Here is a 16215-nt window from a genome sequence, read left to right on the forward strand (position 1 = left end):
TGTGTATCACTTCGCAGTTAGACCTCGACTCAGGAGAAATGTGATAGCATATACATGTACAGGCCCACAACACAAGAATTCGGTGCATTGCTCCTAGGTAGGCCAGTAGCCAACATACTACATATTCAAAAATGTGATGAAATTCCACCTTTTCACTATGCACCTACATAGTACTTGTCACATGTGTGTATTTGACTTTGGAGTATGGATGCAATATTGTATTATGCTGCATGGCAATGAGTAAGATAATTAACAGTAGAGCAAGCACTTTAAAGTGTACCTGAAGCATGTTACTACAGATTTTTGAAAGCTTCAAGTTTATCTTGAAACCCAAATCTGTAAATGTTGACATGGCATTGAATGTTATTTTCATTACATGTATAATCTTGAACACTTAGTTTGTACTTTCCGTGCATTAAATTAGTATTTGATGTCAGATAACTCATAATGGGTCATTGCATTATATGCATAATATGTTGCTATTCTGTTTGCTACTTGATTTTGTTATCTGACTAGCTAAATTGAACCATATAAGCACCTAGGTGCCCATTTTTGTTGTATTCCTTTGCTTATCCTGATTTTCTTGTGTTTGTGTTTGTAACATCAATACATGTCCATATCATTGTAAATCTCAAGCCTCATCCACCCCTATGTATCCGCTCTTTCTTGCTCATTTCATTTGATGAACTCTGTACTGCTCATTTCTCTCAATCCTGTTCTCTCCTATATTTTCCCTGTCCTACATGTATGTACATGCGTATCTGAGCAATTGCCCCAGAGGGCAATTACCCCCTGGCTAAATACTGGTTAGTGGTAGTGTAAGAGTAATGATAAGGGTTAGGATTAGGTCAAGGGTTGGGAGTTTGGGTTAGGGTCAGGATTAGGTTCAGGATTAGGATTAGGATTAGGGCCAGGGGAAGGGTCCGGGGTAATTGCCCTAGACCCATGTACATGTAATACAAGTACTTTTTGTTTGTTATTACTTCGAAAGATTGGTCCTTATGAGGTTTGAAAGGTGAAATGTAAACGACTGATTTGTTTTATGTTGTAAAGTATGCATTTCTGCTAGGAATTTGCACTGAATTAATTCTTTTTTTTTTTCAGATGTAGGAGATGAGAATAATATGCTTATAGAGAATTGGTCCAAGATACAAATTACATTGATGTTAATTATCATACATGTACTTCAATCATTCATAAAATCCAGTACCATACTACCATTACTGTATTGTTTTGACAACTCATGTGTATCCATTCAGATTTACAAAGTTGCTCATACAGTGTCAGATCTTGTGAATTTTCATTTTACATGTGAATGTGCTATATTACTTCCCTTCGCAAATGTTAACAGTATATGTATGCACTGTACTTTATTTCTGCAACAGACTGCCATATTAGATCACATCAAATGAGAGTGTATGTTGCAACAATTGTCCTGAATTAGTGTCTCAAGTGCTAAATTTGACATGTGTGGTTTGTATTAGTGTATGTACATTGTTTGATGTGTATTTCGAGTGATGTTTGTCATTTACCGACATAAGTTGGTTAAAATTCCTGTTCACTAAGGTTTTCATTCGGTGGTTAAATTAATCGAAGAAAAGATTAGTGCAATTCCACAAAACTTGCTGAAGATAAAACCGACCTCAGTTGACTTTTGGTAATCACTTTACTCAACAGTTGTGTGGTTCACTTGGAAATCGACTGTCTGTTAAAATGCTATCCAGATTTCTGAAAGCGTAGATTTGATGGTGTAATACAGATGTATGAATTTGAAATCCAAACTGAGATTGTGTGTGTGTGTGTGTGTGTGTGTGTGTGTGTGTGTGTAGTTTTTGTTTTTGTTTGTTTGCTTGTTTGTTTGTTTTTTCTAAGAGGATGCAAAACTGTCTTTAATTTCTTCCCGATGCATAATATAAAACACATGTTGTGGAGAGTGAAAATGCTACTCTTGTTTTTCCATAGCTGGGAGTATAACAGTATGTGGGCGAATTTATTATGGGCTGTTTGTGCATTACATTATACTCTACATACGTAGATCTAGTAGGTTTGAGTAGGAGAGTGAATGGTAGGCATATTACCTAAAACATCCCCTCACATTTGTAACTACACTTCCAGAAAGAGCATGAACTGTGACAGATATCAAATCAAACATTAACATTTCATCCGTATAGAGTTCATTGGTAATAATGATAATAATACAGTATACATTTAATGTGCCAATTCCACATGACTAACGTGCTCAAGGCGCAGTAGGAAAAGTGAGTTATGAAGTACAAAAATCATTACACAAACATGCACATGAAAATTAATGACACAATCATGATGATTAAAAAAATATATATATATATATCATAATACCCATGTACTATTCTATGGTAAAAGATTGGAATGACAAGTAAAGAAGTATGTTGCTGGTTTTTCTTTCTTTTTTTTTTTTAAGAGCTCATCTTTCATACAGTTGACCACTCTGCCGACACCAGAAAAAAAAAATACTAGTCATTTTCTCATTAACACGAAACAAGATAAGATATCATTACTTTGGATGCTGACTGATTTTGTAAAAAACAAAAAAACAAAAAAAAAAACCCAATAAACAAACAAACAAACAAAAACAAGGAAAATGTGACATTCGCAGATTATATTTGAGATATTGAGGTGTTGGATGTACACATTTTATGTACCGCCTTCTCAGTATATATGGCAGTGGTCCGATGCAATAATTTCTGCGTGCATACCAATATCAGTAACACAAGGAATATTTTGCAGTTTCATTGAACAGTCTGTGTTGAAAGTGTTTGTTTTTTTTTAGCAAAAAGTTGAAAAGCTGAGATTCCAGTGCTGATTGTCCAATAGTCTTCTTGCATGTTACGCATCCTTGATTTCCTGGATTGTTTGTTTCGTTTTGGAAAAGTGATTTTGTAAATTCTCAGATCCATGGGGTATGTATTCACGGTATACTAGTACATGTGCATGATAATTATGTAATTGATTACTAGTAAACTGCAGGTGCCCAAGGGCAACAATCTAATTTGCATATTACGCGCGGCAAACCGCTCCAGTGTGCACAGCGTGCCGCTGCGGCAAAGTTTAGCGGCAAACCGCCGCCGCTGCCGCTGCCGCAAAACCGCTCCAATGTGAACGGCCCTGTAGTCGTAGCCTATTCGATCTTTCACGATCTACTGTAGATGTGACGTGAATTGTTTCTCAGATCTCGGATAGAAATACATCTAATTCTGGTCTAAATTAGCTAGATCTCGGTCTAACAGTAGCATGACGGCTACCTTAGTTGGATACACAGATCACTGTTTTATCAGAGACTGAAGTGGATTAACTTGCACTGAAGAGTGTACATGTACCATACCCCATGTCAGGATCACTACACAGTAGGAACAGCACTCGGAGTCGGAGACAGAAAGGGTAGGCCAAAGTGAAAACATTCTTTGCTAAAATCCTCTGTAGGATAATAATGATGATATTGAATGTCCTATTTTCGATTAATACAAGGAAATATTGGACTCGCTAAGCAAAATATTGGACTCGTCTTCGACTCGTCCAATATTTGTGCATAGCTCGTCCAATATTTCCTTGTATCAATCTCAAGGCCATCCAATATTATATAATCATTATCCAGGCTATATACGCCGGTGCGTGTAAGCGGGGGGTTTCAAGTCGATAAAAGACGCAAAAAGATGCATCCACCCCCGGGCTGCGCAGCCCTCCCCCCCCCCCCCCCCCCCCCCAACTGAAAAACGATCCACGGCCCCTGTATTATGATCATGGTATGCGATATTGTTGTATAGGCCTATACTTCCCTATTGATGTTGTGATATTTAGCGACAGTCTGCAGTCTTCCACAGTCTGGAAGAATTCTATAATAATTGAAGGAGGCAGACTTTTAAAACCAGAGCTAAGAAGGAGGAGAAGAATATTGACCATGGTCCCTAGTGGGTTGAATTTAATTCATATTTTGTCCACCTTCGCGAACACTGTATGTACTCGCACTAATTAATGTCTTGTTACTACGTACAGATATAAACAACGAGGAGAGAGGAAAATGCATAATGGTACCAAACTAACAAGATAGGCCCTAAACTATAACTGCAAGTCTCTTTAACCCTATAAAGCCCAAGGGAGGGGGGGGGGCACATTGTGCCCCCCACCAGATTTTCATTTGCCACTCCTTAAGCCCTTTTTCCGATTTCAACCAAATTTGGTGACTTTTCCTAAAATCTTATTGCAAACATTTTGATGTATAAATTAGCTATATTTGATGTCGCTGGTTGCCATGGCAACCATAAACTGACAACCATGTCAGTCAGATTTTGCATCTTTTTTTGTGTTCCCATTTCATTTAACAGCTTTATAGTGTATGAAATGGGGGTTTCTTGGCTGAAATTTGTTGAAGGAGCAAAATTTGAAGTAATTATGGTCCTCGAAAGTTTTTCTGATTATTTCCTTTGTTTTTATTTGACAAAGGCATAAAACAATAGATATGATAGAGATAATTGAAAACAATATCATTTTTTAAAGATTGCCCTTCTATTTTGTGTTATTTTGATACCTTCACCCAAGATATGCCTCTAATATCATTAGTTTATCATATCATCAATTGGCAATCTCAAAAATCTACTATTATGCAAATATGAAATGTCATAACTACATGTACCCATCCCAAACATTCATCTCAGGTCTCATAATGTACTACTTTATGTGGATATGAATAGCGCCCCCATGCGGTAACCTTGAGAAATTTCAACCATAACAAATGATAAAATTCCACTTGATTATCATTTGTGGCAAATATGAAAATGATTGGTGTATGATAAGACATGTATAATGGGGATAAAGAAATTATACAGAAAATAATGTTTTTAGCATATTTCTTATGTATTTCTTTATATTTTGGTATATAGCGCCCTCCATGGGTAACCTTGAGAAAATTCAAATGTACGGTCATGTAGAGCATGAATTACTCTACCCATGTGCCAAATATGACGATGATACATCAAATAATAAAAAAAGTTATATGGGGGGGGGGGCACAATGTGCCCCTCCCCCTTGGGCCTGCGAGGGGTCAAAATAGCTTGTGCTTAATAGGGTTAAAAGTACTGTGAAATTGATTTTTTTTTAAAAGAGAGAATAAAAGAAAAAAAAAAGCAATGCACAAATACTCGTCATGGGTAGGCACTACCTTTGATAAGGACAATGTACCTAACCGAGGAAACTTAATTGGAAGTATTATACTTCCAGAGGAGAGAAACTCTTCCAGATGTTTCTCATAACATATTGCAAACGTATGTTGTCGAGTCCTCATGCTAATGGAAAATACTTTTCGTACTTTTTCTCAATTCAATACATCTCTGCTCTTCAATTCAATTCTATTTAATTCAATTCAATTCAATTCAATAGTTTGTTTATTTCCATCATCAAAAAAAAGAAAGAAAAGAAAAGAAAATGAAAACATGATTCAAGGAATATGTATTCCCAAGCAAGAATTCCACAATTTAGATTAGGTAATACCGAACTTGAATAAAGCGTCATCAGAGCAGAAGAAGGGAGGTAATATTTCAATCATTCATTGTACCTATATTACGTGCGATTACATTAAAATCTATTGTTCGAACAGCTTCGTGTTGTAGAGAGACATATCTTTTGTCACACTATAGTATACTCATCAGATCACTGTGCTAAACGACTAAAGTTGGGGAATTCATAACTGAAACTGAAGTTAAGAAGCAGATTGCTTTTATGCAAACAAACCGCAGATAAGGCAGAAAAGTCAACCAAAGGAAAAAAAAAGGATATAATCGCTGAAGTTTTTTTTTTATTGTTCCATATTCCATGTTTCAACAAATAAATCATAAACACACGTTACACACATACAAAACAAAAGACTGCTTAGGTGAATTGTCAAATACAGCAGTTAAGACAAGTAAACATGCGAAATATGAGGAATCTACACATAAGCATTGCTTGTAGGGTGTAGACTCCCAGATGCTGATGAGATGAATTCTTACTTGATACAGTATTTACAATTGAAAGGAATTTACATTTGAAAGGAAGTCTTTTCCTCTAATGTTATTGCGGGAGAAAATTATTGGCACCTGCAATTTGATTGGTCAAACGTTTTGCAGAAAGACTGCGTGAGAAGCAGGGTGCGCGCACTCATTTACGCGCATCCAGGCCTGATGACAAGTGCCTTGCGCGTGAGCAACGCAAGAAAACTTTATCATTTTTTCGGTTCCTGTACATAGCTAGCATGGAGAAAGCGCATTCATCTCTGGCAAACAAATCAGAAGGAATTTCATACATCTATACCTTTTAGATTTAGTTTTTGAATAAGCTTTTCGTCGAACTAGTCAAGATGTCGTCAGACAGCCTCCCAAGCCTGACTCGTCAGGACAGCGATGTCATCATCGACGACGAGGGTGAACTGAAAAAGTGCGTCCGACCCGACTACGAGTTCCACCGTTTCATCCAGCGGTTCACCGAGTCGAACTGGTTCAACGGTATCATCATGGTGACCATTGTTCTCAACGCACTGGTGATGGCCATTGAGACTGGGGATGAATTGAAGGTACCGTAACACGGGTAGTAATGAACTGAAATTCGGACTTTGGGAAAAACAATATGTTATGTCCCACATCAGCAAGATTTTATCCTTGCATTTGCTTTGAATGTTAAGGGTTCTCCAAAGCCATGGAAAACTCTATAAAGTTAGAGAGTTATAGGATGCAGTTGCGGATCCAGAGGGAGGCGCACCGGGCGCGCGCCCCCTTTTATTTTACTTTTTCTTTAAGAAATAGAAAGAAAAAATTGGGGCGGGTGCAGGCGCCTCCCTTTACGGAATTCCTGGATCCACCCCATGGGTATGATATCTAGGCCTATCTCCAATACAGTTGCATCTCTAATCTTGGTATTGTTTAATGATAGCATCTAGGTGTAAATGCAATGTAAATGTCAAAATAGATGCAGGGGCAATTATACGGCTAAATATTAGGGCCTACTTCTTTAGCTGTCATTACGGAGGTATGGAGGGGAATTGTGTCTGTCAAATAGGTACTACCCATGCATCATGGCAGAGTGACATGTCAAATATATGACACTATAATAAAGAAGTCCTTAATTGAAAATGCGTGATGTCGTTTGGTGCAATTATGATATTTATTACAACATTTATCTATTCTACCAAACAGGTGCAATACCGGACTGTATTTGTAACTTGTGACGGTCTCTTCCTTGGCATCTACACCACCGAATTCATTCTAAAAATCTACGCCGAACCTGTCAAGTACTTCTACAGCAGCTACAACCTGTTCGACTTCACTGTCCTCGTGATTTCTTTCATCCAGGTATATGTTTTGTCTGAATGCCAATTCAATGAAAATGCCGTTGTATTATATCCCAAAGTTGAGGAATAATCATAGGGGCCCTACAGCAACGATTACCTTCGATTGTTTTGCATTGATATAGTTCATCTTAAAGAGATGGTTCAGTTTCGGTTGAGATGGGGCTTCAGGTTTCCAACTTTTTTTATGGGGATTTTAGAGATAAGGAGAAACCTCTTATGAAATATGAAAGGCATAGAATTCTAAAAGGAATTCAGAGTTTATTTGATGAAAATTGGTTTTGAAATGGCTGAGATATATCCAATACAAAGCGATCCTAGTAAAAGGTGGGACCCACCTTTTATTTGGATCGCTTCACTTAACTTTGTTTTTGGATATCTAAGCCATTTAAAAACCAATTTTAATCAGATAAACTTTGAATTCCTGTTAAAATTGTATGCTCTTTGACATTTCATAAAGTGGTTTCGAAGTATCTCGCAAGAAAGTTAAAAGCTGAATCCTCACCTCAACCAATACTATACCCTCCCTTTAAGCCAACTGCATAGTCATTCGGAATTATGTTTGAATTGCCCGTTTATCCATAACTGAGGTTGTTTATTTGCTTCTTTGTTTGTTTTGTTACATTCGTTTCGTTTCTGTTTCGTTTTATTTCATTTCGAACACATGATTACAACATTTGAATATACTATTAATACAACAATGCAATGAAAAAAAAACTATGAACAATAATACAATTTTGTAATTTCAAGACAAGTACAAAAAATGGTTGGAAATGTAGGGGACATTGTCATGTAATACTTGTCATTATATTGTCACATCTTTATGCATTCATATTTTATTAGTGAAATTAAATGAAATGAATGAATGATCTTTGCAGTTTGAATTTCATTGATCATCATGACTGCCAGAATTTGAATTCTCAAGTAGTTTGCATTCTTTTATTTATACAACTGATGGTGATTCATAGATAAGGCTCTTTTCTGTTGAATCAAAGAAAGTTCTGTCAATTGTAATAATATTTCAACATCATCACTAAGCATTTTTGTTTTCTATATGTCTCTCTTACACACTCTCATTCTTCTGATTGAATTGCTTTCGCATCTTTGAAGATTTTACTAGGACAGATGCAGACTGTGAATGGACCGAACTTGAACGCCCTGCGAACGCTCCGGGCTTTGCGCACACTCAGAACGTTGCGAACTGTTTCCTTTGTCAAGGGACTCCAAGTAAGTAATAATGGAGAAAAAATGACAACAAAGCAGATATTTGTGATAAGCAAATGGTTGGAAAATTTGGTCAGTTGTCAATGATTAATTTAAATGATGTCTGTCCAAGTTCATGTTTCCCCAAAAGGGACGGCACTGAAGTTTATCGACTTTCGTTAACTTAGATTATTGATCGCACAAGTCTCGTATCATTCGTGTCGATTGGATAATTATACTACAAAGAGATCAAACATACATCCCGCATGCTAGTTCCTCTATACTTATATACATATAAAAAACACGTGTAGTTTTAAGCTTGTTGCAACAACGAAGGAAAGAGGGTGACGGAATCAGGCTGCGGGGTTTTGTCCCTTCATTTTTGCTAATATCAAGTGACAAGAATTTTATTTCTATGAGCACGAAGCACCGCTCATTGACGCAGACATAACGTTATATGACCTTGTGACGTCTTCACTTGGTTGCAACGTGTCTCTCGGTATGGGACGACTGTTTCTGCTCAAAACTTGACATCCAAATAGAATGTAAAAAGTTCGATCTAAAATCACAAGTAATTCTGATTTGAACTCTGAAGGATGAGTTGGCAATTTCTTTTGCAAAAAAAAAAGAAAACAAAAATAGTACAGCAATATCGTTCACCTCAACTTGATATTTTGTTTTACTCGCCGTCGTCGTCACCTTATTGGTTATTTTTTTTTTCGAGGTCCTGGTCAATGCCCTGATCGACACTTTCCGGAACTCCGTCTTCAATGTGATCCTCCTGCTCCTGCTCCTGATGTTCCTCTTCGCCATCATGGGCTACTACTTCTTCGGCTACAAGGAGGAGCACTCGGACAGGGAGAACTGGGGCAACCTGCAGGCAGCCATGATGACGCTCTTCACTTTCGTAACGGTATCAGCCTTAAGCCTTTGTGTGTCATTTGTGCCGATTGGCGTATTATAATAGCGTTGTACACACTGTCCAAAGTCCCCGGCACAGAAGGAGGTAAATAAGGGGCGGGGGAGAGGCGCGATGGCATAACACTGAGAAGCAGCGGATCCAACCAAGTGCAGCGAACGTATACAGAACAAGTTTACAGAGCAAAATGAGAAGAGATATAACCAGTAAGAGCACATTAAAACGAAATTATACGAATACAAGCAGAAAAGACAATGCCAAACCACTATAGAAAATAGACCCTGTCATTATACGGACGGACCTATTAGTGGAAGACATAACACCAAAAACAGTCACAAAAGTGTGCCTATAATAATTATGCACTTTAAACTGTATGGGAAATATCATAGTTTGCATCAATTTAAATCCGTCTGTTTTTCTGTCTGTCTCTCAATTAGCATTTTATTTTCATGCTTTTCCTACCCCCTCCTTCCATTGTCTTATCCCTGGTGTATCATATAGTCAACTATAGATGATGCACAAGCAGCAAGATTATCAACCTCTAAAAATTTAAGCATATCGTTGCAAACAGTCTTATAGTCACAGTGGATTCAAAATACCCGAAGGATTAGCATCATGTCTGTATAGGTGAACAAGGAGTGCGTGTAGACTAGTTTGTCGAATGAACCGGGCCGAATGATATAACCAGGTAAATGTTTAGTCACAACATGCTCTGCATGCCAGGTTTGTGAAGCAAAATCACAATAATCTAATGATTTCATCAAGGAAAGAGATGACCATACAGATTTAGAGTGCATGAGTATATAGCAAATTATATTTTGACGGTTACTAATCGATATCATGGATCAATAAAAAAGAGTGATGATATTATCATAAAGTAATGACGGATAATAGGCCTGTGACGTAACGTCTTCATGACTGTGTACAGGTGGAAGGGTGGACGGACATGCAGATGGAGCTGGACAAGCTGGGAGAAGGGTCCCGCATCTACACGGTCATCTTCATCATCCTCGGCCACTTCATCTTCACCAACGTCTTCATCGGCATGATCATCATGAACATCCACGAGGCCACGGAGGCGTACCGCCGGGAGCAGATGATTGAGCGAGAGCTGGTAGCTACGGAAGCGTGTATACCTGTTCATATTAACAAAAATTAAATTAAACAAAATAAATACAAACATAATTTGAATAAATTGCGCAATTCCCGGTTCTTTATAACCAACAGCGTTCTTTAACTATTAAGAATTTTGACTTCATTATTAGATATAGACAAATGTAATAATCTAAATAGATTACACTATTGCCGGTTCTTATACCAACAGTGTTCTTTAGCTATTGATTATTTTGACTTTATTATTAAACAAATAAATAAATGAAGAAAATTAAATGAATTACGCTTTTGCCGGTTCTTTTTTTTTTTTTTTTACCAACAGTGTTCTTTAACTACCCCCTAAAAAGTCGTCATTGCCAAGTTAACTCAACTCAAAAGTCACTTTACTCGAAGGATTAGAATTTAGTTTTCATTGTTCCAAATTTTGCGGAAATTTGTGTGGAAGTCGTGAGTTGGATATCAATTCATCTATTTATAGCACAAAACCATGACCGCCATATGATGACGACACGAATCTAGATGTCGTATCAGGCAAGACGAAGCGCGGAAAATAAAGTGACAAGCAGTATGTGGCTGCATTCTATTATGGTAATCTGTATAAATAGCAACTGTGCTTTCAAGGAGTGCTAACATGTTAAAAGACATTCTTTACGCGATAATTATAGTTACTGTGACATAGTGGTTATGTGATGACTTACACTCAACCATATCTGCTGATAGAAATATAAAGAGAAAACGTGCTTGAACGAAGACTATGTTTGAAATAATTACTCTTGCCCTTTCTTCTTCTCGTTTCAACCATTCGTCATCGATTCCGCAGACTATACAGCGTAAGAAGGAGTACATGATACGACGGCAGCATGAAGAAGTCAGGCAGATGCTGGAAAAGCAGGTATATGCATTAGTTATTTAGTCAGTTAGTTGGTTAGTTAGTCAGTTTGTTTGTTTGTTTGTTACTTAGTTAGTTTGTTAGTTAGTTAGTTAGTTACAGCTAATTTGTTTGTTTTTTCGTTTGAGGTGTCCTTCGGTCCTTTTCTTTTCAGTCACTTCTGCAACTTTTTTATCCTGCAGTATACATGGTATAAGAAAATAGAGTTTCACGGAATAAACAATGCACAGAATGAGTTAAAGAGGTGATATAAGTTCATCTCGTATGCAAAGAGGAAGGGCGGCTGACGCATGACGACGAAGTGCACTTCGATCAGCACATCCATCACCGGGAAGGGGCACGCAGGGATAGAGATCCTTCTGGTATCGCATATCAAAGGAGGCCTAAAGTGCGAAAAAAAGAAATCATATGAGCTGAAGGAAATGACTCTGACATCAGGTTAACGCTATCGTTTACTCAAGGCGTGGTCGTAATGACCTTGAAGCCTCTTGATGTCGGTATATACATTTCACAATAGCCAAAATAACGGGTAGCCTCCTCCCAGACAGAAAATGAACCCAGTTAACCTCACTCGATGGTTCGGTTCATCATAAAATGCTGCAACGAAATCAGAGCACTGAACCCAAATTCTATTTCTTATATCATCGAATTATCTGTTCTCAGATTCATAGCATCTTTGAAATAATTTCACGATGACAGCGGGGCAGCGGGTGAGACCATCAAGGGATAGGAAAATGATCAAAATAAAGAGAAAAAAAATCAAGGAAAGATTCACAATGAAATAAGATTGCCATCAATAGGAAGTGGCGGGAAATTCATGTCTTTATTTCTCACCGTAAACAGGAAATAGTTCCAGATAAAACTAGCTACAATGCTGTCATCCAAGTATCATGGTAACATTGAAAGCCACTTTCAGGAGGAAGTTGATACTTGCCAATTAAGCTGCGCGACTTCCTCAACTCCTCAGCATGTTGCTCAGTTTGCGAGACATCGACTTCTATAGTTTTATTGTCCGCATCCGCGACAGCCTGGAAGAGCCCATATCACAGAATTAAAGATTACCCTGCATCGAAATTTCAGCGACTAAAGTTTTGATTCATTCACTATAAATGCATCTGATTATGAATAAACCCCGATTTCCATCATGTCATATATTTCCGACTTCACATGCAGTGATTTAGACCCAGATTAACTGGAAGACCTTCAAGGATTGTGTACTTTTGGTTGAGACCTAAATTCAGATTTTTAACATTTTTGATGAGATAATGAGAAACCTCTTGTGAAATATGAAAGAGCATGTAAAGATTAGTTTTGTAATGGCTAAGATATCCATAAGAGGCCAATATTAATAAAAGGTGGGGAACACCTTTTATAAGGGTCGCTTTTGTTTTACTTTGTTTTTTTGATGTCTCAGCCATTTCAAAAATGATTTTCATCTAATAGACTTAGAATTCTTCTTAGAATGTTGTGCTCTGTATCGTTTTATAAGTGGTTTCTTGGTATCTTGCAAAAAGTTAAAAGCCCGATCCTCATCGCCACCAATACTATACCATCCCTTTAAAATGACGAAGAAAGTAAGAAAAATGCATCTTGGTCACTCTGCAGTGTGGACAAAAGCTCAAGAAGGAAGTTAAAAAGAAAAACCCATCTTGATGTGAGGTCACGACTGCCTCCTTAAAGGCAACCAAAACCAAACAAGAAATGTGGATTGAGTGCAAGCAGCAACATTAATAGAACACATCAGTGAAAGTGTGAGAAAAATCGGACAATCGAAGCAAAAGTTGTGAATTTATAAAGTTTTGGTGTTGAAACCGCTGGATGAGGAGACTACTTGAGGCTAATGTCATGTGTGGACAACAATATAAAGAAAATATAAAGGAAACTCCACAAAAATTAATTTTTCATGAAAATTGCACATTCCATCAACTTGATACTGACCGTGATTACTTAGGCGAGCAATTATTTCCCCTGCTTTCTGAAAGCGGTTAGTTAAGTGCTCTTTCATTTTGGTACAGAACAGTGAATTTTTGTGGAATTTCCATTGTACTTTCTTTATATCGTTGTCCACACATGTCATCACAGCCTCTAGTAGTCTCCTCATCCAGCGGTTCCAACACCAAAACTTTAAAGAATTCATAACTTTGGCATCGATTGTCCAATTTTCCTCTACTGGTGTTGTTGCTTTCACTCAATCCACACAGCTCTTTGGGTTTGGGTTCCCTTTAAGAATGAATGTCACAGCACCTCGCTACTTTTCCTCCGTTTTCACATGGAATGGTGCAGAGTCAAGGGCACTACAAAGACTTCTACGACATGGTCAAAGAATTTCAGAGGACGCTGCGTCACGATGATTACGCCATCTCCGTTGACCTAGCGACCAGTCTGACTTGGATCGAGGCCTACATCACCACCCTCGAGCACCAAGATAACACCATGTTCAGGTGTGTAAACGTATGAAGGTAACACGCATCAGAATACTCCGTATTATAATACCAGCTAACCCCTTGCATTGAATAAACACGGGGAAAATTTAAAAATAAACATTTTCTCTTTAATTGGATGGGTAAACAAATCAGATTCCAGCGCCTTCTTTATGGATATTCTATATTTATGGATATTCACATTCTACAAGCTTTGCCTTTTTAGTGGGTCCCTCCATGTTTCAAAGTTTGCTTATTGTTATTTCCTTGTTTATGAAACCTTATTTTCTATTACTAAAGAAAGTGAAATGTCTATGTTCTCTTCGAAAAATTGAGTTGAATTGAAATGAATCGAATTGATAACAATCATAGAATACAAAATCAAGATGCGACGAAGGAACATGATTCGAACCACTTCATATAACGTTTAAAGAAATTAAATTTGAATATGATTTGTTTTATGTGGCCGCTAAAGTTCCTTTTACACATCGATGGCTTACACGGCAGTCCATGGCTGCCTGGTAATCCGCCATGCTCCATCGAGGAACTTACGTGCCAATTCCGTATTCAGTCCTGTGCAGTGGATTCTTTAAGCTCTTCTGTGACATCTAGTTTACGAGGGAAAACTTAATACTTTCAAGAGCTCAGTTTCGACTATGGTACTTCTTTTTTGCCTGACTTTGTATGCCATTCTTCCATGTTTGACTTTTCAGTTAGTGTACGGTTTATTTTTTTTTTCTTGGTTTTATTTAGTCTTAGATCGTTAAATTGCGTGTGTGTGTGTTTTTCATAATCTTGTGGTTCATGTCAATAAAATGTTTCAGAATGGACGTAAATTGCCGTGTATTATGTGTAAGCACAGCTTTGAAATCACAACCCATGAACGACTTTTTAATTACAACACAGATTGAAGGGCCGCTGGTGCTCTTCATGTAACCAGTACAAGTGGGATAAGTGCTTTATAACGTCCTATGCTTATAGTCTTATCACTAAAATGTGAATTGTATATTTGTCATTTTCTCCATCTTTTTCTTCATGTTTATTTTTTTTTTCTTGGGGTGTGAATTCCCACAGATTACAGCAACTCCACTTTGAGATGTGCAACCTCCTGTCAATGGTTCTGGAGAAGAAGCTGAAAGAGAGATATGGATTGTAACCATAGCAACTGGATTTAGAAAGAAGAGCAGGATGTATTTATCGAGAACGAAACTCTGGAAAGAACTCAACTCTGGAAAGCCATTAGGTTTATGCTGTACCATGTGGACTGGTGTGGTTGCAATAGTGTATAAATGCAAGATTGTATTCGATTATTCTGAATCTCACTTTAGCGATCAATATTTCAGTGACTTTGGGTGATTTCAAGTTCGGTGCTAGTGCTAGTGTAAATGCCATCTCGACACTGGCACCAGCAATAATTCCGAACTTCAGGGGCGTCACCAGCTTTTTTTCTTTTTTTCTTTTTTTTCAAGGGGGAGGGGTGCGTTTATATTTTTGGTTCTACTTCCGGGTTTCGTCAACCAACAAGTAAAAAAAAGGCCTTCAGCGCAACTTTCTGATTCCACTTCAGCTGTTTCTTCAGCTGACAAGCAAGCAAAAAAAAAAAAAAAAAAAAAAAAAAATGTGTTCGCACCAACACCCCCACCCCGATGCCCATGAACTTGAAATCAGTTTATGTTAGCGTTGTTCCGGGATAGCTATTCTAGTGTTGAGCCCGGTGCTGAATGTCGTCTGCTGAACCGAACTACACGACACTAATCTTGTTGGCTGGGTTACGTGATCTTTTCCTATTGGCTAACACTAAACCCTGGGGATCATCAAGTGTGTTGTCATCTCAAGTTTGGTAATGGCGTTATAGCTACACACCGACATTGACGTCCATGGATACACGTTGTCCGCGCTCATACCAAGTACATGTATAAGTGCATAACCTATCATGCTTATGAGTAGTCTAGTCATCCATGAAAAGTATATCGACACTCTTGACATGGGCACATACAATAGTAACTTATGTCTTGGGGTAAAATTGTATTTTTGAGATGTTGAGAAATTTACAATGGCATATTAATTATTCCTCCGCAACGCTTCCCCGAGGCAAATCAATATTGGTTGTGTCAATATTGACATCATTAGTAAACATTAATGTTGATTTTGATAGTGATGGTGACACAATATTGAAATTGTTTCATTATGAAGATCGATTTTAATTATCGTTTATTTCATTAGCTAAGGATTCGAATAGGATTCGTGAAGAATTTTTATAGCAGCATTACATGATTTGAGAACGTCTAAAATGTGATGTCTGTAATATACAAGTCTGTTTATG

General features: G+C 37.6%; 1 protein-coding gene across 1 annotated transcript; it reads left to right on the forward strand.

Moving 5' to 3' along the window:
- The first annotated feature begins 6364 nt into the window (after window positions 1–6364).
- Window positions 6365–15048, forward strand: LOC139736662 (cation channel sperm-associated protein 3-like). The gene is made up of 8 exons (XM_071647410.1): window positions 6365–6577; window positions 7197–7352; window positions 8459–8575; window positions 9276–9464; window positions 10399–10584; window positions 11404–11475; window positions 13756–13913; window positions 14967–15048. Exons 1-8 carry the CDS (start codon window positions 6365–6367, stop codon window positions 15046–15048), a joined length of 1173 nt encoding a protein of 390 aa, XP_071503511.1.
- Window positions 15049–16215: the final 1167 nt, after the last annotated feature.

Source organism: Diadema antillarum, unplaced genomic scaffold (genome assembly GCF_040938485.1).
Source record: "Diadema antillarum isolate AM-2024a unplaced genomic scaffold, OU_Dant_1.0 seq00000660_RagTag, whole genome shotgun sequence".
Classification (NCBI taxonomy): Eukaryota; Metazoa; Echinodermata; class Echinoidea; order Diadematoida; family Diadematidae; genus Diadema; species Diadema antillarum.

Bases quoted from the DNA above. Each gene is read 5' to 3' on its own strand.
- LOC139736662 (XM_071647410.1), top strand. From the start codon at position 6,365: ATGTCGTCAGACAGCCTCCCAAGCCTGACTCGTCAGGACAGCGATGTC. The intron at 10,585-11,403 runs GTAGCTACGGAA...TCGATTCCGCAG, and splicing joins AGATGATTGAGCGAGAGCTG to ACTATACAGCGTAAGAAGGA. The intron at 13,914-14,966 runs GTGTGTAAACGT...GAATTCCCACAG, and splicing joins CAAGATAACACCATGTTCAG to ATTACAGCAACTCCACTTTG.